Here is a 24407-nt window from a genome sequence, read left to right as displayed (position 1 = left end):
TATTCTTCACAGAAATATATTCATTAATGAAAAGTTATTTCCATATATTGTGAGGGATATTGATGACAATCTTGTGTTCCTGCAGATTCAGGTATTTTTATCAAATTAAGTATTCCAAGCCATTTAAATCAATACAGGTTTCAATACAAATACTCAGAAAAGATAAACCTGAACCCACAAGCACTCCTGATAAAACTGCCGACCAGCGGTAAGAAGAGCAGTCCTCTCCTGTGTACAGATATCCAAGACAATGATACTGCCATAGGAATGGACGGCCATGCCACACTCGATGACTTGACACTTTCTGAGCTCACCACTCTTGCTCTCACATTGTAAATGGCAAAAGTAAAAAAGTTCACATTTGCACTCACATACACACTTGGTAATTTTAAATTGTAATCCCTGATTATCTGCACCACCATTTCAAAATCCACCACATGAAGCAGGAAAAATCTGTCAATCTGCTCCAACCCTGTATTCAGTCCAATAAACCCATACACATTTCGTTGTTCTCTTGTACGTAACACAATTTCAAGGTGATAGGCCAATGTACAGCAACAAATATTCCTCAACTGCACACATTATGCACAGAACAAATATATCAACCTTACAATCTACTAAACTTATCACAGGTTGAACTTGTGCACAGTTCTTTCTAATTAATGACAAAAATGCTATTACTAGATGTTGGAGCAAAGCATGATAAACATTTAAATGTACAGCATAGAATCAAAAGACAACAGGCTTGAAAGCACCATTTGGATAGAGTACATTGGATTTCACTCACTGTACTTCAAAATGGCTTGGAATGCAGAAGAGTTTTATGAGTGAAAGACAACAAAAACATGAAGATTTTTACATGGAATGAAAATGTTCACTAGATTTTTTCTGTTTTTTTGCTGGCAATTAAGCAACCAAAAACTATAAAATATATTCAGTACAGAAAATAAATTTAAAATAATAATAAGTTGATCAACCAATCAAATGATTTACATATTAATAATATTAACTAAATTGGAAAGTTATGGTAGTAGTTTACATAAAATACATTTGCCTTGGGCAAATGATTAATGACTAAGAGAGCCAATTTACTCTTTGTAATGCTTACTTTCCAAAGTGTTAAAAGCCACACAGAAACAGAGAGACAAAGAATTTGAAAGTGTAATTTTCAGAATTGTGATTTATATGGCTAATTACAAAGACTGATACATAACTGAGCCCCTTTATGACAAAGCTCACTTTAGCGCTTCCCTTGCTCAAGGAATACAATCATACAATGCACTGGGTACACAAACTCATTCTAATACATTTTATATCATACAAGAACAAATATATATCATAGGAAGCTTTCTTCCAATTACTGGAATGCAATAAATACACTGAATTTACAACCTTTTTGCATTTGCAATAGTTATCCTTTCCACAAGAGTTTTTCTTACATAAAAGAAATGAATAAAAAGGTAACGCAGTACATAACATGCAGAGTAAATAAATTTAATAAAACTAATAATTTGGAAAATAAACATAATTCATTCGATTCAGTCCTTAGAATATAATACAACCCAATGCATAATTTCACTAAATTATGCATGCAAAATTCTATCCAATGAGTTTTACTCTAATTAACGACTTAATAATCACACATGGTTATTGACTCATCAAATCAAAGGATTTGAAACTGGCTGAAAAAAAAGGCTTTGAATCACAACAAGGAAAATATTTGTGCATTTAGAAGTACATGTGCAGCTGTCATCAATCTCTCACAGCAAATGCAAAAAGAGGAAATGCAAACACACTATCACAATTTCAATACAGTTTTTCTTCTGAACTTTCTAAAACAGTTACAAACTTTTCAAATACCTAAACATTAAATTCATCAATTTCCTCAACATCAGTTAGTAGATAAGACAAAATATATTGCATAAAGAGTATGAATGTTTCATAATAATTTGATATTTTTAAAAATCTTATAATTTAATGATAAATGCTCATCTCCAACAAATGGACATTTTTATAGGATTCATTATAAAGTCAAACATTATCTAGGTTTGTTGTTAGATTCTACCCTCATGCCATTTCCAAATGTGTCTCTTTTCATGAAACACAGGGATTACTTTCCATCACCATGTGAGCATCTTTGGTATTAATTTTTATCTTATAGAGTGTTACTGATGCAAAGTCAATCACTTGCAATCACTGGATAACATGTGTCCTGCACATGAAAACCATGTATCTATCCATTCATATTTACACTGCATCATAATGCTTTGACTAAGTGTAACTTCTCTGGTTAAGTTCCAAATTGAAATAGTTTTAAACCCAAGAACCCCATCATTTATTTAGTGGTGTAAGTATATTACCCACTCAATTCACAAATTTCATCCACCAAACCACATGATGAAACATAGCATTGACTCCTGACAACCAATGAGGTACAATTTGTAGAATTTTAGCAAACTCTTTGGTAACAAGAAAATTGACTTTTCTTGAGCTAGCCAATATGCAAATTGCTTAAATTTGATCCTTAAAATGCCAACTTATTCCATTGACAAACAATGCTCAGTTTGTTTACCATAAGGAAATCATAAAAACCTCAATGATGTTCATCATGCACATTGCTGTTTCATGGGTAGTAATAGAAAAAATGTCACTAGTATCCAACTAAAATAGACTTTATAAAGATAGTACTGAGCATCAAGTCAATCTTACAATCTCTTCCCGAGGATTAAAAGCTGTAGAAATATAGTCAATCAAATGTCGGCAAAAGATGCGCTATTTTGATACCAGGGACTACAGTATATCATTGTTCGGAGAATCAATGTTTCTAATTTAAGAAGGCTTTATGATTCAGTCTTGATGATGCTGGCAATTACTTCCAACTATTCCTCAAATGTTTTTATGGGGCAGTAAACAAACATCAGTGATATTCAAATACTAAATGGAAACTAATGATGTCACATCATCGGATACTTACATAAAAATGATATTACAAAAGAGCCTCCACAACAAGCAGCAATGTTTGCTCAATGAGGCAGATGCAAAATGCATGCATTCACTTTAAACTTCAAGATGTTAAAAAACACCAATGTAACTTACGAAATGCATCCCAGAAACAGCAAAATGAAGATTTTGCTGTCTCCTTGTGCTTTCATAGAGAATTTTAACTTTCAGCATCAACTACAATCCTCCCAACTGCTGCTACAAAACTCTCTCATTACTCTGTGTCAATACAAATTGGACATTTTGAATTTTTAATCACCATAATAATATGGATTTGGCTAGATGACAAATATCTCATCTTGATGTGAAAGCATGAAGTCTGTGAAGGCATTGATTGGACTAATAGCAGACAGTGAGAGTTGATCAGACTGAGACCACACCAAATTTGGTCCAAATACAACTGCCAGATTTGAAGAGGTCATCTTATTGAGGTCGCTTCGGTCCATAACCTAATGAAGAGAGAGAATAAAGGGTTAATTGCACAGGAACATCCACATACAATGAGTGATGAAGTAATGCAGAATGGCAACACTAAACTTTCCCAATCATATTTTTTTCATGTTTTTCCCAGCCATCTAGGGCCGCAATTTAATGAATATTTTGGGTATTTACAGCAGGGATTGTACAAAATGTGACTGAAATAAAAGTCTAATCCTGACCTAGTCATGGGACCCAGTAACATACAGTTTTGGATGTAAGCCATTCAAAATGTTGTGCACAGGAAACTTTAGAGTGAAGTAATTACCTCACTGAAAATTTATTGTGAATAAACAGTGTTCACAATGGCAGCTGGGTGAGGTTACAAGTGATTAGAAAGTTAGAAATGGTTGTATTAGTAGTATCTTTACGAGAGGCGACCAACATCTGAGGTCATTTGCACCATTACGGATGGATGGGAAAGGAGGAACAGTGGAGAGAAACCTGGTGTCAGCATTAGCCCACTCTTGATGAAAGACGCCAAGGGATCCACAATTTTCATAGAGTACTAGTAGATTTAGGGGAGGCCACAAGCAGCTGAGGTCATACACACCATTAGGGATGGATGGGAATGGAGGAAGGGTGAAGAGGAACCCAGCGTCAGCATTAGCCTACTCTCCATCGAAAGGCACGAAAGTGTCCGCAGCTTAACATCCCAACTGATGGATGATGTATTCACTTAAAATACTCTTCAAAAAACACCTCAAGTTTGGATTGGGATACCACAGAAAAAATTCTGTCCCCAGGATTCAAACCTGGGTCCTCTGGGTGGGAAGTCAGTACATTAGCCGCCACACCATCCCAATCCACAGTTAAATGGAAAACATTCGGTTTCACCACTTCTGTACACCTATGAGCATCACTTCATCATTCACACTTAATTTTATTTACCATTTTCACCATGCTACTATATGCTAATTGCCAGATTTTACTTATTTAAATGCCTTTCATGAGTGATGCAGATAGGACAGTCTGCAGAGGAAGGACAATTTGGTAAATAAACATATAACAAAAATGAAAGCTGTTTCAGATATTAAATTACCAAATTCCTTTTCTTTCCCTGCACACAAACACTGCTTTTAAGTGGTTTGTCTACATGAAAGACTACAAAGGTCAGCAGTATGCTGTAGCAGACAAAATCATACTTGTAATCCCTCTCAAGTGGCAAAGTATAAACTATACTTTTTAGAGTACAAGACAAAAATATGAGTGTTAAATATGGGATCATAGAAAGATAGTTTGTAGACACAACAAAACTTTTCAATAGGTACCATGTTACTATTAATGGTAGTCTAAACACTTCTGGTAGTTTTTGATGGACACATGCTACACTAGGGCACAACAATAATTTCATTGCCTATCCCACCAAACAACCTGACAACGAACACTAAATTCAGTTTCTCTTCAATAAAGCGTACTTCTTTCCTCCTGCCATTCCTTCCAACATGCCAATCCATAGACACCATGATAGTTATTCCTGCCTCTTCCTCGTTTGATTAACTTTCCCCACTCTATCACAGTCTTTAACATCCGATTGAAAATCAAAATGCTCTGCATCCACCTTTCCTGGCTCTTTTGGATTTCTCCCAACACTCCTCTCCCCTCCCTGACTATGCCTAGCACTTCTTCATTTGTTCTCCTTTCTATCTAATTCACTTTTTCCGTCCTTCTACACACATTTCAAAAGCCTCCAATCTATGCCTATCATATAATTTCAATGTTTTCGTACCATACACAACCAAGCTCCACATCAGAGTTTTAACGAGCCTTTTCTTAACATTCTTAATCAATTACCCTGTCATCAATTCCCACCTCTTTGCAGAAACTCTGCCTTTGCCTAGCACAATTCTTCTTCTGTTCCTACTACTCTAACCATTGGTCCAGATCACTTCTGAGATAGGTATTCTGTTCTCCCTGCTCTAGTTTATGAACTCCTATTTTAATACTTAACTAAGCATTTCTCTTTCTCAAATATTCCATGACCTTTTTTTATTTACATTTATTCTCAACCCATAACTATTGACTTTCCAATGCAATCACCAATGCTTGCAGTAACCCTTTTTCTGACTGACAAAATAGAGCTTGATCATTCACAAACCTAACTGATTTAATGAATTCCCCACCAACTTTCATTCTTATTTCCAGTTCTTCCCATGCCTCTTACCATTTCCTCCAGATATATGTTGAACAGCACAGGTGATAATGGACACCCCTGCCTTACTCCTATTGTTAAACTACCCATCCGGACTCCATGTCCCCCATTTGCACCAGAGAAGTCTGAGACATGTACAGGTTGTGGATTAGTCTCCTATTTTCTACCAAGCATTTACTAATTCTACCAATTTACTCTATAAAATGCCTTTTTGAAGTCTACAAAACACACAAATGCATCCTCGTATTTTTTTCTACTGTTGAGTATGCATACAGATTGATTCATTTAATATTTTTTAATAAGTAGATAAATGATTTAAAAACATATTACACACACAATTCATCAACTATTGAAAACATACAAAAAGTTCACAAGCCCATAATTTTTCCTGGAGGTAACATGCAATTTAATTTTGAAATATTACCTTGGAAAGGAACTGGATTATATATTTCAAAACAATGTAGTTATCCTCAGGAAGCTTGTCCAAAATTATCACCTTTAACATCTGAGACCTTTCCTCTTTGGACAAACCTTTAAAAAAATTAAACAGAGCATTAATATATGGTTTTAGTTGATTCTGGGCTTTTGGTGCTGACCCCAAATGCCTGGAACCACATTTTTGATTTTAGTGAAATCACTGAGCCACTTTGAAGGACAAATATTTCAGAACATCTTCTGATCACACATTGTTGAGAAAAGAGATGATTGAGGACACTTGTTACTTGAGTTGGTCAACAAAAATGGAATATTTTCCTCATTACATTGCAAATTAGTTTCTAATGTCTGTACAAATAATTTCTGCTGGTAATTTTTGTGGCACTAGCTATAAAAATTTATCAAATTTCACGAGATTTACAGGAAAAGTTTGCTATAAGTCCAAGACAAGAAGGTTATTATTTTATTTTTGGTAAATTTTTCTCTTCTGTCATATAAGTCATACAAAAAATACAGTGGAACCTTACTTAATGAGCACCTTGCATACTGACTAATTTGCATAATGAGCAAAATAATAGGTCCCAAAAATAAACCACTTAACGAGTAAATTTTTGTATAACGAGTGACAAGGAGAGGAATTCCCATCATAATTTTGCACCTAAGACTGCAATTTGTCTCTAGCACTCGTTCCGCTAGCATCTTAGCGTTGCTAGTGATCACACATTTTTCCAAACTTGTTTTCAGACATTATTTGCAATTCTTTGGTGCAAAGTTTAATAATATTTGGTTCAGAGTTTCAAATACCCTGAAGAGAAATCTGTACGAAGAAAACCATGAAAGAATAATAAAAACAGTAGAAATGAAACTTATAGTCATTGAAAGTCAGGAACAAGGCATGAGTGTGGCTGATTAAGTACACACATCAACAATCGGTCGACATCAATGAATTGCATTTACTCAAGAACAAAGACAAAATTAAGGAGTTAGATGCTTCAAAGAAAGTGACAAGAATAGGTACAGTTAGGACTAAATGGAAGAAGGAACCTGACAGTCCCAATTTAGCCCAAATAAAGACATTTATCTACCGATCTATTTATCTACTCAATGGGCACCTTTTCTCCACTATGTTGAAAGGTTGCTTCTCCTATGGATAAAGTATAAGCAATTGCAATGCGACACTATTAATAAGAATATCATTTGTGAGAAGAGGAAAGTGATTTTCACTGATCTCATTAGAAGATGTTCGAATCATAAACAGCTGAAGAAGTATTTAAGGGGAGTCGTGCATGGTTCGAGAAGTTTAAGAGAAGAACCAGCATCTCCTTCGTGCTGTGAGACATAGTGAAGCAGCAAGCTCAGGGTCAAAGGCAGCAGAGAACTTAATTATTGACTTCAAGAAACTCGTATATTCTGAAAATTACCAGCCTGAAAAGATTTTGAATAGTGATGAGAAAGGTCCCTTCTGGAAGATGCTGAAGCAAACCAATAGTTGTATAATTGTACAAGTAACAGCAGAAGAGCCCATCCTCATCTAAAGCCAATGAAAGGCCATCTCATACTGCCATTTTGCACAAATGGAAGCGACACTTTGATAATTAAACCCCAGCTTGTTTACCATTCAGGAAGTCCACAAGCCCTAAAGAAGTGCTCAGTCTAAAGCAGCAGGCTAAATGTGATGTGGGGGATATGGGAAACTGTGCCATTGTAACAGGTGCACAAGGCATTGCCCTAATAAAGTAATGGCTATGCACACCAGAAATGTTTTTAATGATAATTCGTAGTCGCATTTTTACAAAATTTAGATATGCTGGCAAAAGCAAATGTCTCTAGACAGCTTTCTAGTTGATTTTTTCTAGGTTGATTCATTCCACAAAAGAAGGAAAGGAGAACACGATCCTGAACAATGGATAAATAATTTTCTTTGAATGAACCTTGCACATAATTTTATTTTTCAGCATGCAATGCATTATCACATTTTACATTTATTTATACGCCAAAAGTTGTTTCACTAACTGATTGTTTCGCTTTACAAGAAAGATCACAGAATAAATTAGGCTCGTTGTAAAAGGTTCCACTGCATCCTGGTCTTGTATTTTGACAGAGAAGCCGCTATTTTAACTAAAATAATTAATTTTTTCGAGGTATTTCCTGAAGTAAACATAAGAGGAAAATATTATACAGCCTTGTTTCCAAGTGGTTTACAACATGATAATGATTTATCATTGTGATAATGTGGATATAAAACCCTTAGCTGGCTAATTTTTTCTCTATTTTAATTCTCACTTTTTCCCTAAAAGGTTCCTTGGAGGAATATGTTAGAATTACTACCTATAGGTTACAGCAGAAATAGCATATAAACATCAAAAATGAGGAATCAAAGTCACCCAAACAACATGGAATCAAATGAAAAACTTTATGCAAAATCGTTTAAATAAAATAATTAAAATTCACGCTTAAATGCTAAATTAAAAAGTCATTCGATCATTTTACATCTCACTTAAAAGACATGCCAGATGACACAGAGAAATGATTGAACAAAATCTTGGGCGCGATAAGTTTTTCCAGACTTACTGCATATGCACATCAATGCATTATATACCACAATTTATGTGCGTACTAATGCACCATAAGTACTGAATTTTATGGACAATCAAATCAGTTTTCTAGGCTGCTTAATTACGTGATCCTGAGACCACTTCTAGTTTCATATGGAAATGGGAAAGTACTAAGGGAAATAACTTCAAGGCAAGATGGGTACAATGGGACACTGTGGCCACAGAATGAGATCAACTGCAAATTCATCGGAATCATTACAATTAGATGTACCCAGTATCTTTTGTACAAAAAAGCTTCAAACAAGAATTTAATTTCCATTACAAAGTTTTCCTTTCTTAAAGAAGTAGCCATGTAGTACTATTAAGCTCTTAATGACTGACTTTATTTGCCAAAATTGAGAATTTTATCCATTCTGATGTACTTTAAGTGTTATCTACTTACTCTGAAACTGTGTAATCTCATCATACAGATCAAAGGTCATAATGGGTTCCTCAAGCTCTCGAAGGAAGGTTTTGAGAAGTACGGCAGCAAGGTGGACAGTATCCCCTTCACCATAAGGACTAGCAGCAATCCTTTTTGCTTCAGCCTCAAAATTCAACATTTCACCTCTGTTCACTCGTCCCTGCACTTCTTTCACCAGTGAAACATTTGCTGAGCGACGAAAGAGGCCTTCTGTCTCCAAGGCTGTATCCAAAAACATAAATAATTAATCACAAGATGAACTTAAACAATGAACCATTTTAATATAATGACTAGTAAAAATATTATACAAAGGGAGCACTAAGTGAAATCTTTTAAGTTTTCGTTATCAAATATTATAAAATAATCACAATATTAAATACACCATATTTCCTGGCCAATGTGAGTGCACTTATTTAACTCCAAAATCAACTGGCATCTTATGGGCGAGGGGTACACAGTTATTTGACCTACAAGCGCAAGCCAATTCTCCAGGAAAATATCATGTATTTTTTTCCACATCAGACATAGAAATTGTTATTGTTATATAAACACAGAGAATTTGCACCTTGTAAAACTGCTCTCTACCCAGGGAGGATTTCACTCATATTAGTGATCTGAAAAAATTTAGTTAATCATTGCGTGGCTTGTTTGATAAAATCTAAACATGAATATGAGTTACAAATAATAACATAATACAAACGGTGCTGATATTTAGTTCGGACCAAATAATGCCTCAAAACTCTCCCAGGCTAAAAACTCAAATATTGAGTGCTCAATACCTAGACATTATTAGCCAGAAATCTACTCAATTACTATCAATAACGTTGGATTATTTATCCAAAATTCATAAGTTTTACTTTTACAGTGAAATGAGCTTGAACACCTGTGATAATAATAAGCCAATGAAATCAATAAAAGAATTAAATCCCTTATTAAAATGATCACACATCACTCAGTCCATGAATTAATTATGAAGACACTACATTGAGTTTCAACAAGCAGAAATAATTTCATCTCTCAACCCGAGCCCTTCCTCCAAGTTTATCAATGTTGACGCATATCCTCTCTAGGTTCCTGGACATTTTATACTATCTTACCCTTCTTGAATCAGTATAAAACGCACACTTCTCAAGAGTGCTTAAGCCTCATCAGTTCAAATTACACCTAAAAATTGTATTTCCCTTAATTACATGCCTTGTACATGTTCTACAGGTCAAATGCCAAGCAGGGACTGTTATTTTCACCCAGCAAAAATGAAATAGGTAGTACGAAAATATGCATCTTTTCTTTCCTTTATAAATTTCACTATTGAATATGACCCAGCAAGGTCTATTAAACATTTTTTTTGGTCCCAATTTACACGTTACAGAAATGGTTACATTTCAAATGGCCAAATGAAAATAACTGGTACTACACTATTCCCTGCTTCTTATTTGAAACCAGGGCATTTTAATTAAAAGATTTTCTCTCACCATCTGGTTGGCTGAGAAATTCCACACACAGTCGTACAATTGGAGGTATCACCTCCCCACCATTATGATCCTTAATAAATTGCAAAGAGACACCAAATTGCTGAGTTTCCAAAGGTGGGGTCTTTGGAGGTCCCTTGTTCACCAGTGGAGAATCACAAGAAACTGAATTACCCTTGTTTGAGTCCCTGTCCCCACTATAATTGGGAGCATTTTTCCCCAATTTTGCCATCAGCATCTCATCATGTCTGCAGAAAGGAGTAACAAAAAAAAGGAACATCCATCAGACACATTTAATAACCTTTTTAAAGAAATATATTCACTATGATATATATGATAAAATCACTGAATGTGATACACTTACTCAAGAACAGGCTGAGGGATGCAAATTTGGTCTAGATGAAGATGTTGTTTCAGCTCATGTAAATAATTTACATACATGACTTTACGCCCAAATTTTGCACTAGAAAGAAACACATGGAATAAGTTTTTGCAAAAATATTGTTATGAAATTTAGGTAATTTCAAAATAACAACAATTCACCATTAATATGTAAAAGGATGATTGGTTTCAAAACCTTTTGGAGGTGAGGGAGCGTAACTACAACCAAAGTAAGCTTTTTTGAAATGATTATGGTATTAATATCAAATTAAATTGTACAAGAAACTTGACAAAGAAGCAAATATGAGAATTAAGAGCGATTTTCCAGGGATATACAATTATTATTTAATAGCATCCGTAGCAGCCAAAAACTAAGTTTCTGATAAAACCGAACATGTCCTATGACTGATGCATTCACAGACAAAAATTTGTAAAAGCTGTCATTTAACTCAACAATTCTAATAATAATTTCATGTAACATTTCAAAAACCACTACAGATGACACAATGCGATGCAGTCCTTTTGAATTCTTCCTATCACAGGCTTAATCAGTTTCTGAGAAATGTGGCATTAGATCCATAACTGTTAAATACTTCCCAACACTTTCTTACCTAATAACAGCCCTGAAAATTTGCCAAACAACTCTAATGAAATTGGTTGGATGAACAAGATACAGGGCTTTTAAATTCTTTTTATATCTTCTATCAAATGCTCTGTATGCTTGCCAAAGCCAGGATAATGGAGGTTTGTTTCGGCTGGTGAGGCCATAATGGAAATAGACCAGACTGTAATCCTCTTCTACATACTTATCCAAAGTATACATCAGGTACCTGAAACATCGAAAGGAAAGCCATGCAGCATTGATAAAAAAATTACTAACTTATATTACATCACTCAAAATTAATGAAAAGGTGAACATTGATGTGGTAATGGATTACCAACTGTGGACACTAAAACCTTGTCCTTTGTGAAATCAATTAGGTCTTCCATCCCCTGAGGCCTTTAGAGTTACATGGAGTGTGTATAAATAAGTGATGAAGAGAAAATGGTTACATGGACGTTTCATGCCTGGAACAATTTATGATAAAAGGAGTTTTTTCAACTGGGGTAGAAACTTTTAATGATGAGTGCTTCTTGGGGTTCTTTTGAAATGAAAATATTAATAATAAACATACCTTTCTCCAAAATTTACAGAATTATCTCACAAGTCAAATAATATTTCATCAGAATAGAATATGGGTTTATAACAAATTTGATTTTTTTCAGGAATGTAAAAATTTTTCTCAGACCTTTTCAGAATTTTTTTTTTAAGGTAATCTACCGGTTAAGGTAGGTTTTTGGATGGACACAACTACCAAACAAATATTTTATTACTCCTAACAAAACACAAAATCCATCATCCTACTCTATATCAGGTCCCTCTTCATCTCTGAGTACCTTCTTCCTCCCTTTATCCCGTCCAACATCCCTATCCTGTTCCTTCCCTTTCCTCTTTTGCCCAACATTCTACCCTCTATCACAGTCTTCAACATCCCACTGCCGGTCAACACCCCCTTCATCCACTTTTCCTGCCTCCATAGGATTGCTCCCAACAAACCTCTCTCTTCGCCCACCATACCAAGTACTTCCTCATTTGTTTTCTTCTCTGTCCATTTCACCTTCTCCATTCTTCTCCACACCCACATTTCAAAAGCCTCCAATCTACGTCTATCCTCCTGCTTTAATGACCATGTTTCCGCATCGTACATAGCTACGCTCCATATCAAAGTTTTTACGAGTCTTTTCTTAACATCCTTACTCAAAGTCCCTGTCATCAACTCCCTCCTCCTTGTGAAAGCCTCTTTGCCTAGCGCAATTCTTCTCCTTATGTCCCTACTACTTTGACCATGTTGGTCCAAAACACTACCGAGATACGTAAACTGTTCTACCTGCTCTAGTTTTTGCCCTCCTATTTTAATGTTAAGCTTGGCCTTTTTCTTTCTAGAAAATTGCATAACCTTTGTTTTATTAATATTGATTCTCATCCCATACCTGTCGCACTGAATTTCCAATTCACTCAGCAATGCTTGCAGCCCCTTGGCTGACTGACAAACTAAAGCTTGGTCATCAGCCAACCTAACTGATTTTACGAATTCCCCGCCCACTTTCATTCCTACCTCGAGTCCTTCCCATGCCTCTTTCATCATTTCCTCTGCATACAGGTTGAACAGCAACGGTGATAATGGGCAACCCTGCCTTACACCCCTTCCTAGCACTGCCCATCCTGACTCCCCGTTTCCCACTCGTACCTGAGCAGTCTGAGACATGTACAGGTTGCGGATTAGCCTCCTTTCCCTCCAATCTATTCCTATTTTCTGCAATATACTCATTAGTTTTTCCCAATTCACCCAATCAAACGCTTTTTCGAAATCTACGAAACAGGCAAATACCTTCTGGTTGTGTTCTATATTCCTCTCGATTAATAATCTCATTACTGCAATGGCATCACGCGTACCTCTCCCCTTCCTAAACCCAAACTGATCATCCCCTAAGTAATCATTTGCCCTACTCTCTATCCTTTTGTTTATGATCCTGAGAACAACTTTAGCTGCGTGGGATATCAAACTAATTGTCCTATAGTCCTCACATGACGTGGCCTTTACCTTTTTCGGAATAGGAACTAAAACTGATCTCACAAAGTCTTCCGGCCAGATTCCCTCCTCATAAATACTACGGATCAGCCCATATAGCCTCTTCCTCCCACATTTTCCTAAGCATTTTAAAAGTTCCACGGGAATGTTATCTACCCAGTAATACACAAAAAAATGCTAAATTCCCAAGCATATTTGGTTATTTGGGGCCCATTAATAGATTCAAATATATAAAACTGTAGAATTCAAAATGGTCATACTTCCATCACTTTAGGGGAAAAGTTAAGTGGTATACAGATTCTGGAAGATTCCTGCATGCACCAATGACATGGCCCAAAATAATCAATGTCAAATAAACTTACATAGTTTTTCAGAAGAAAAATTATACAGAGGGAATAAATACAGGTTTGGTCACGTCATAAATGAAAAGCTGTAATTTTCATGGAGAAAAGAATTTTGCCAAATGCAAAAGAAGCAATTGCCTTAATGGCTTCAATGATGAAAAAATATTAATTCCTTCAACAGCCATTGATTCATTCACAAAATCTATATCACAAGCCTTATTTTTTTGTCCAATGAAACTTAACATAATTGTTAAAGAATGATTTTCAAAGAAAATTTTGGGAATAAAAGTTGCACAAAATTGCTAAAAGTACTTCACTTTGAAGTTCCTTGTGGCCTTCCAAATAATGCTAAATATGACACCCTTCCAATGAGGTTAGGGGAACAGAAGCTTTCCACACTGCATTACATGGAAAGCTTGAGGTCTTTGGTCATGAATCACCAAATGAATCTATAATTTTTCATCATTCAATGACTAATGACTATGATGATTATATCTAAGATTTCTTTTGATTTAATGTCAATGGTGCATTAAGCATAGATGCTAGATATATTAACATCTTATCACAATGAAGTAATAATGGATGTTTTAAGTACCCAATACATAAGGCAGTACACACACGTGTATAAAAATATACATGTCAATAGAAGTGAAGAACTTCACAGAGTGATGTATTCAGCTAATTGTTCAATTAATGAGAAATACTATATTTACCCAATTTTTTTCAAGGGAAAGAACTTACAGCTGGTAAATTAAAGTGATAGTACCTTTCTCAAGTCAAAAATCTTAACACTTGAGTTCTTGCATATTCTCATTTCTAATGATTAACCTAGAATGATGCTAAGTGGGAAGCTCTACCAACCTCAGAAACCTGGCATGATCCATTTCCTTGTTGCTGGGTAACCGGCATGCAGACACAACGATCACCTTCCTCCCATAGGTATCATCACCAACCACCTCAACCATTTCATGCTTGGCCAGGTCCTCAAAGTTCTCTTCCTCCTCAATAACTCCCACTTTAGCGCCACCCCTGCCAATGCCGGCCCCCATCGCACCCCCTTTACCACCAATGCCACCCACCACACTCCCGTCAACAGAGTTCAAACCCAATGAGACCCCACCACTGCCTGGAACAACCACTGGTGGAGCATTGCCAAGTTCTTCCTCAAAATTTTCCTCAATGGTGCCGTCGGACACAGGTGACTCCAGGTAATCCAATGTCTCTTCCTGGGGTACCAAATCTGCATCCATAACAGCCACGCAACAAAAAAATAGGCAAAATTGTTGAAGCTTTAAAGTGTAATATAATGAGGGGACTGAATCAAAATTCCCATGACAGCCCATTTGCAAAAAGCAGAAAAAAAAAGTTTAATGTAAAAAGGAAAGTGATTATGATTTTATTGCAATGATCTTGGGAATAGGAGAGGCATTAATGGAAACATGCATGCATGCTATTCATAGTAACTTTTTTTTAGCTATATAGCCATGCAATTTTGCATATACAAAGATAATCACCAAAATTTTGCATAAATTTCCTCACATAACACCAATAGGTACCGAAAATTGTATGTTATTTTCAATGACTAATCAATATTACACTAAGGATTTCATGCAAAAAACTGAACATTTCCTATCATGAAAGTATTACTAATAAATCACAGCTTAAAAGTACAACTTTGAAATAATAAGCTAAACACAAGGTATGACTCAACGACATTTCATCTATTATCAAATAAATAATGTATTTTCTTTCCCTTTCTACAGGATTTTTTTCAATTATAACTCATTAAGCCACTGTTATTCACCCACAGCTGGAAACATATAGTCTGCAGGTTGAATTCAACAAGCAAAGGATTTAATTTAGGCCGATGGATGTAGGTCAATAACTACTTGACTTCAATCAATTTATTCTTTACTTGTGTAAAGGAAATTGCGGAATGGATGGCCCACTAACAAAGTCGATCTTGAAATTTTAATCAATAGTAAATAAGCATGATGACCCCAATTAGAAACTATGTTTTCTAAGAATTCTTCCCACAGAGGTTTCAATAGGTTTCATCATAAATCAACTTCAATAAGGCTTTCAAAAAATTAGAAACTATGTGGTTACACCTTGGGGGTTTTTCATCAACCTGGACCCATTATTTTTCATTAAATATACATCTCACAAAACCAAAGAAAGAAAATTCATTTTAAAAGATTGCTACTTACATGATAAAATACATGTTTAAAAATAACATTTTCTCTAGTTCATATTAAATTTAAGAGGTTTTTTTCGGTGACCAAGGAGATGGCACAGCCTAGACTCCTAGAGTGATCATTTAAAATGTCTATGTCTCCCTTGAAGTTTATTGTGCAAAAACAAACACTTGGTAAGTATACATATGCATATCAGTACATATATACTCAATGCAATTACAGAAAAACAACTTTAATGATTACTACAGAATAATCCAGGTTTTTGTTAATAATCATAAGAAACTCACCCTAAGGTATTTGGTGGAATGAATTCCTACGTAGTAGAGTTAAAGAATTTTTCACATTAAAAGTAATGATAAAAACCTTCATGAATCTCAAGTTTTTGACCTGGACATCAAATGCTCATCAAAAAGGGCTTCCAAGAGGTTATAGCAATATGTATAGTTTAAATTTCCTGATGACTCCCACAGATATTTTTGTGAGCTCTCTGAACAACTCATTTACTGCAATTTGATGCTTAATTTGTTTTAAATGTAAACACGTTGTTAAAAATACATGCATCATATTGAGGATGTATATGGTGAAAATAAAAATTGGTGCTAACAACCTTGGGAAAGTGATAAATCACAAGCACCATTGTTCATGAGTGTGGCCCACGGTGTAAGCATAAAAGAACATCTATACTGCATAAACAAAACTGCTGTAAACTAAATGAAATGAAAAAAATTCAAAATGGGACAAATCAGGCATCATTATTTCAATGAAAAGGCCCAAATATTGCTTTTCTAATCGATTCTGTATTTTTCATTACAAATTCTTGTAAATGGTATTATGGAACATATTTAAGGATGGAGGGTTCCAACACTGGATTTCCCAACTGCAGGCCTCAAAATGGTGAAATATGTTGAAAAAAAAAGAGACTTTGCAGATGAAATTATTGATCAAATCTACTGAGAGTGCCCAAAAATCTAAAATAAAGACTAAAAATCAAGGCTAACATTTGAAGGGAAGATGAAAATTACAATGAACTTTCCCCATAATTAACAGTATTTTCCCTGTTCAATATGGATGACTTTCTTAACAAGTCATATGACAAAAGGTTTGCCAATTTCATATATGCTGAAAGGAGATTAATCTTGTGAAGTAGAAGTTCAAATTCTATAGTTTCCTTTATAATTGCTATTTCCCATTTAATTATATCTCAATTTTCCAAACTTTGATCCAAAATTTTTCTTATCTAGTCACAATAGTTCATTACTGCTGGTGATAATAACTGTTGAAAATGTTCATTTTTTACTGGGTAAATAAAATTTGATCATATTATGTTTCCTTATAACAATTAAATAAGTACCTAACCACTTTTAAAATATTAAATTTGTTTAGGTTCTTTTTCAAGTGGAAAGCTTCATGTATTCCTTGGCAACAGCTATATGGAGTAATACAAGATAATATACTTATTTATTTATAATTATAGGGGTCAGAAAGTTCAAAAGTAAATTAACTAAAACTAACAGTAAATTTCTAGGAATCATTTTACTAAACAGTCACCATTTCCGATTGGACAGTCTGGCAATTTCAACACATGCATGAACTGCATTCTTATTTCCACCAATTAAGGGAGCATTATTTGGCACTTGCAAACACTTTTTGTTATTCTTCATTAGATTTTAGCCTATGAAAATAACCAACATCTCTCAATATATCTTGGATTTCATGATTTCCCCATCTACTAGCAGCCACTCGACTACAAAAATCTCCCAAAATAAATAATAAATCATTACTAAAACAAAATAAAAACTTTAAACTAAAAAACTGATAAGATTTAATGGCAGAAGATGTCCAGCAATCTTCAAATGGGTTGCATTTACTATTAGAAGCAGACACTAGGAACTAAATCGGGAAATTTTGCATCCTGAATGATAGCACATACATTTTAATTTCACATATTTAAAATTAAGGCTGGTATTGTAAAGAAAGGATTACAAAAGTCTAACTTTAAAAAATTACTAGCCTTCTGATATTAATTCCAACTTTGTGATATTTTTCTCTGAAGATATTTCCTCTCAGCAAACTTAAACCTCTTAAATTTATTCACAAAGATTTCTTGTATTTCACATCTAGTAGTACTGCAGAACATTTACATGTCAATGGCTGACGTCAACATTATCTTCCGGACAAAGTATCTAACCTGGAAAACCTTATAACAAATCCATTCTGAGGATGATGGAGTCAGCCATTAAAATGTCAATGCTCTGGGATGCTAAAAAATGAGCAACCCAAAAAATCTTCCTTAAATCCGTTCACCAGAAAAGCCTACACATAATATTAGCTGTGGACTTGCCCAAAGCACACCTGAGGTGCACTAATGACTGAATTAATACCTACATTCCAAACATGTAAAGAGTATTGATTGAAATATGCTTTGCTATTCTTTAATTATTTCCAATGTTGTTATTTCTAAAGTATTCATCCCAACACCAGAATTTTATTCTGCTTAAGTAGAGAATTACCAATGAGTTTAAAGATAAAAAACTATTGATATTTTTCAATAAGTTATGCCAATTTCTCCCGACCATTTTTTTTAAATATCTTTAACGCATCTACCATATATAGTATGACAATTCATTTCAAGTTTCATCCCTGACTATACATTCAGGGAGGCAAAAACTTAAGTGGAGACTTTGAACTGTGGCATTTTTAACTTGGTAGCAATTCCCATTTTCTCTCTAATTCACCCTTTAGAAAATGAAACATTTGATGGATTTTTAGTTTCCTATTTTTCACCATCCTCCAACAAATAAATACTGCAAACTCGACTTCAAACATTCCACTTTCAATAATTTCTTGAACCACAACTGTCAATCCGTCTACTTAATATGGATGGACTCATCTAATATTACCAATAGCATGTGGTATTCACAAAATTAACTCTCAAACTAGCTATTTACTTTTTCAACTGGAGGATATGAGTAATAGAAAATTATGAGAAGAAACTTTAAAGACTTCTAAAAAGAATGAAAAATAAAACAAGAAAAACAGCTAAAGCTACCTACACAGAGGCATGCATAAATGCACTTGGGTTTCATTAACTAGTTACACAACCTAGTTAATAGTGAACATCCAGACAAACCTGACAAACATCTGAGAAATTCATTCCTTTTAAACTTGGTGGAGTTCTATGATCAGTTTTGTAGAAAACCTTTCCACAACCTATTGAATTTACATTTGTGTGCATGTATACTTATATTGTGCTCTGCATTTCCCTTAGTATTTGGTCACATTATTCTTATATGGTGGATACATTTCAAAAGTGGCATGGTGGCTTACTAAGGAAAGTATTAGTATTCAACAACTACTTAAATGAAAAGTGTTGATGATTCCTCTAGATGTCCCCAGCTAAAGCTACACTCTAGAAAGGGTGTGGCTTTCTGTATGCAGTACCAGTCACAGAAATCACAAATTACACATGGAAAATAATCTGGGTCCACTATCTTATCTGCATGAATGTCAATACCATACGATTTATCAAGAAATTAGCTCCCTACCACACCTTTCAAAGCACTCCTCGGGTCAATTATCGGATCCATCTTAATAGGATATCCTTGGATATATGCAGCACTCTGGGATTCTCCCCCAGGGATAGGCAACAAGCATGACTTACAATGCTCATGAAATTATGGTAATGCAGACCCTTATCAGAAAGTAGTTAAAAGTTCATCCTTGAGCAGTCAGAAAAAATTGTTGCAGATATTCACAGCGGTAGATACAAAAGATGGGCTTACAAGAGAGTGGATAGGGGCCGAAGGGATAATGGGAAGCATAATATTTTTTCCAGAGGCATTGTGTGTGTCGCCAATAAGGTAAATTAGCATTTTCAGGGTCCATTTTTAGCATGTACATACAGTGATTTCTCTTAATTATGATTCCCAGGCCGTTCAAACGTGATAACAGGGCAGAGTGGTCACTGGCTCACCCCAGGCACTGAATCTCATCCCCCCCAATCATACAGAAATCCTAAGCTTGTATCTTTCTTGGCAGCCAAAAAAGATGAAATGCACATAAATCAGATGTTGCTCATTATATTTTACTACATGGCCTAAACCTTTAGAATTGACTCAGGTATCCAGACAACTTCACGTTTCCTTTCCAAGCAGAGCATACATGAACTTTAACCAACTGCAACAATAGGTTAATTTTATGGAAAGGTTGAACTGAGTAATAATTTCATGTCTTATACTGAAATACCAAGTCTCTTTTATTTAGATTCAATATGGTAAATTATAAAAGAAAATAATGACTGAAATAATTAAATGAGATTACTTTTTTAACAGTCCAGAGAATTCCTTCATTACATTATGCATTCATTCGTGATTCAATGATCTGGGTGGTTTCATTTATAACCTATCATAACTAATTAAATCAGCAAGTAAAAGTCAATATTCTGTAGTGGCTGATACCATTGAATATGTTATACCATGTAAAGACAATCCAATGTGTAATTATGTAATAAAATATCCCATTGATGGCTTATAATAACAACACTTTTACTTTACAAGTTAAACTACAACCTTAGAAGCGTTTCAATCAACGCTTGATTACGAGAGAATAGAATAACCGATTCTAAAAGACTTCCTCCACTCCAAACGATATTGATGAAACATTAGGATCCTTAAAAAAACAGATTTCATAAAAATAATATGGAAAGTGGAAATCTACATGAGAATTAACCAAAGCGGTCTTAAACTGCTAATTGTATATTATTCCGTAAGACATAACAGAATTCACCTCTTCCCTTTCCCATAAGTCAGTCTTGAAATACATACACAACACTAAGTTAGTCCATAATTCTCTAGTCTATTTTTCTACAATTATTGTACATTTCAGACTCCAAATTGGTGAAAACCAGTCTGATAATGCACCCTCTGGATCTAAATTTGGTACCCAATGATGAAAAAACAAAATATGTTGAGAAAAGAATACTTGTTATTCGAACACATACACACACGCATACATACACAAAACCATGCCAATGAGTAGTATTGCAGGCTACTATGATGAAATAAGAATGTTAAAGGCAACTGCAAAAATGAAAGGAAGAAAGCCATTCAACAACATAAACCCTACATCCTCTAAAAATTGGAGTGGAACTACGCCACTCTTACCAGTGTTTACTGTCGCTTGCTGAAGCTCTGTATCATCGAATTCCAAGTTAGGTTCATAATCATGGTAGTCGGATAAACTTGGATATGGATCTTCGTGATCTATTTGAGATGCTATGCAAGAAACATGGAAAAGTTCATTAATCACCTATATTATTCCGTGAATGCTCTGTTACATTGGTTCCTCTGGAAGTAAATTTGCTACCAAAACAAAAGCTAGAGTCAATGAGAATATTATGAACATAATTTGTTGTGAATTTCATTGCTAATGAAGTAAGAGAAAAAATCCTTCGTCGAAAAAATAAGAATTAAAAGGCAATTAGAAGGCAAAGGACATGACAAAGAGAAATGACAATACGTTATGAAAAGCGACGAACAACGCAATACATAAGCAAATGACGTTCTTCTTCGGGGGAGAACCAAAGAGTTTCCGCAGCGATTACTATCGCCAATTTTAATGCAAAAGAGCACAAACAATAACACAAACTAAAAACAAATACAATGAGAGAAAGACATCGAGATATTGCTTTCATACATTACCTGTCAAGGTTCTATTGGGGCTAAATTTGGTCTTATAATCCGCTTCCATGATAGTTAATCGCACGTTTACTCCAACAAAAAACCATTATCACAGCAATAAATGAATTTCATCTTCAACGCATTACACTTTGGGCAACAATATACACGGTACTCCCCCTTTGATCGAACTAGCAAAAATATAACTGACCCATATCTAAGAAGGAAATGACGTACTATACCTGAAAACAAAAGAAAACCGTTTGTCTAAAGTCCGAAACTAAATTAGGGGAGGGTATTCAAGAACATAATTGGTGCCGTTTGCATGACCATGTATTAATTGCCGCAAATGCTTTGTTATTGAACAATGAGTGGCGATTTTTTGCTTTTAAACGCAAGGGCAGTCAGAGTAAAACTATAGAAGTAACCCAATTGATTGACCTAAAATGTAATCTTATAGTGTATTGCGCCTATTTTGATAATTATTTTTAAAATTTAATCAGAAAGACGAAAGGTAAGACTTCCAAATTTTGTCAAATCCTAACTTGGTATGGTTTTGTTCACTTTGTTACATTGTTTTAAGGGCTAGGTAAACGTTTGCTATGCAAGTAATGGTGACTTCTAAGATTGTGCGAAGACAAACTGAATGCACAACCCTTAGGTTGGCAAGCATTTTGCCCTATCTAGCTCAATGATAAATCGTATTCACAGAGTTGGTATCAGTATGCACGTAATTGAGTTTTCCTGACAAACAATGGCTTAGGGTTACAATACAGTTAGACCTTCACCTCTTCAGAACTGGATTTCACATGATTTAGCCACTGATTCCAATCAAGGGTACAAATATAGATTCTGGATAGTAGTAGTATTTAGGGGAGGCGACCGACAGCTGAGGTCATTTGCGCCATAGAGGATGGACAGGAAAGGATGAAGGGTGGAGAGAAACCCGGCGTCGGCATTAGCCTACTCTTTACGAAAGGCGCCAAGGGGTCCGCAGCTTAACGTCCCATCCGACGGACGGCGTACTCACTCAAAGTGCCCTCCACAAAGCACCTCAAGTAGGGATCGAGATACCACTGAAAATATTCAACACCGCCGGGATTTGAACACGCGCTCCAAGGGTGGGAAGCCAGTACCCTAGCCCTCGCACCATCTCGATCCCTAGATTCTGGATGACCAAAATGGTCAGCAAGGATTTTTAAGCCTAGGAACTTGACTGAAGTGGATGGTTGGAGTATATCATCAAACAATGATGACAACCCAGGAAAGGGTGCATGATACCCATATCCAACTAGAAGTTATGCCTGGGAAAACATGTGGCACATTTAAACTCCTCCTATTCCTCTATTGGCTGTGAACAAGATTGTGAAATCTATACCTGGTAGTATTCTTAAATACTATTCACCCCCAAATCATCCTGATTCTGAAATAGTCTCATAAGACCAAATTTCACCATGGTAATGGAGATTGTCTATAGTTACAATGTTACTGAAACATTTTAAAGCTAAAAATGCAAATCAATGCTGGGGATTATCATGCAACCACAGTAGGAAAAGAATTTTACCTTAATGATCCTTTGGAAATAATTTTAACTATACCTCCATCAGATAGACAAGCAAGTGACTTTGTTTTTACACTCTTTTGCCCCTTCTTAACATCTTCCCAACCCACTCAATATCAAGTTGGACGTGAAGGAGCACAGCATTCACTGCACAGGGGAAACTAAAAACATAAACTGATCAGTGATTTCATTCCTCTTCATAGATTGACACCCTCTCAAAAATAGATTAAAAATCACATTTGTAAATATTTGAGGCACTGAGGGCAATCCATTATGTATTACCGTAAGGCTAAAAAAGTATTTCATGTGAAATTATGTAAAAATATATATATTTAGATGGTCCTGACTCCTCTCTTTCTGAGCATTAATTTTTGGACAACCCTGAAATGCATTTTTGCTATCTACCCTCTGACTGCACCTCCCTTGATGATGTGATTTTACTTCTTGTGAGTTGTGACGCAAACTCTTCCCAAGTACCAATCTTGGTCCTAGGAAGACTTTTCTTGAACTTGTCCTCATCTTAGAACCTCTTAATAAGGCTCAAATATTACCAGAAAGTTCTCAAAGCATCTACCATTAATTAAAATTTAAAAAATGAAGGTATTGACTAGGGTGGTCCGCAAAGTAATGCTTGAGTTATTAAACTTTTTGATGACAAAGAGGAATTAAATCAAATACACACACTTCTTATTGTATTGTATTAATATACACATGTGGTCACAACTTAGTCATGGCTAAGTATAAAATTAGATTCTATAAAGTAATGACAATTATGAAAAGAAAATGGTATGTAGATATCCTGAAGAATGAACGAACTACACAAATCCTCCCAGGAAGACGAATTAACGTGGCTGATAAGTACGATGAGGGTCAGTGTGAGTTGGTTGCGAAGGTTGCAAAACAAGTATTAAGCCAGAAAGAGGTGCCAACAAGAAAAACCATGAATGAAAGAGGTATTGTTATTATAAGAATATTAATTTATATTATAATAATGCTAAGAAAAAAAAGCCACCAGTGAAAAGTAAGATAATCCCAAAAATAATTGTAAATATAAACCTTAGGGCCTG

The 24407-nt window shown here is 35.1% G+C and overlaps 1 protein-coding gene across 1 annotated transcript; it reads right to left on the bottom strand.

The window, feature by feature from the left end:
- On the bottom strand, positions 1-21986 carry RhoGAP68F (Rho GTPase activating protein at 68F). Its single transcript, XM_071590006.1, has 9 exons — positions 21804-21986; positions 21267-21377; positions 14768-15146; positions 11544-11762; positions 10916-11014; positions 10555-10799; positions 9062-9304; positions 6054-6160; positions 1-3449 (listed from the first exon to the last, which is right to left on the bottom strand). Exons 1-9 carry the CDS (start codon positions 21850-21852, stop codon positions 3279-3281), a joined length of 1623 nt encoding a protein of 540 aa, XP_071446107.1. The 5' UTR covers positions 21853-21986; the 3' UTR covers positions 1-3278.
- Between the last annotated feature and the right edge of the window lie 2421 nt (positions 21987-24407).

Source organism: Hetaerina americana, unplaced genomic scaffold, assembly GCF_022747635.1.
Source record: "Hetaerina americana unplaced genomic scaffold, ioHetAmer1.1.p SCAF_4, whole genome shotgun sequence".
NCBI classification, from domain to species: domain Eukaryota; kingdom Metazoa; phylum Arthropoda; class Insecta; order Odonata; family Calopterygidae; genus Hetaerina; species Hetaerina americana.
This window is presented reverse-complemented; position numbering and strand designations above follow the sequence as displayed.

Bases quoted from the DNA above. Each gene is read 5' to 3' on its own strand.
- RhoGAP68F (XM_071590006.1), bottom strand. From the start codon at position 21,852: ATGGAAGCGGATTATAAGACCAAATTTAGCCCCAATAGAACCTTGACA. The intron at 15,147-21,266 runs GTAAGAGTGGCG...TTATGGATGCAG, and splicing joins GCAAGCGACAGTAAACACTG to ATTTGGTACCCCAGGAAGAG. The intron at 9,305-10,554 runs GTGAGAGAAAAT...TTTTGGATACAG, and splicing joins ATTTCTCAGCCAACCAGATG to CCTTGGAGACAGAAGGCCTC.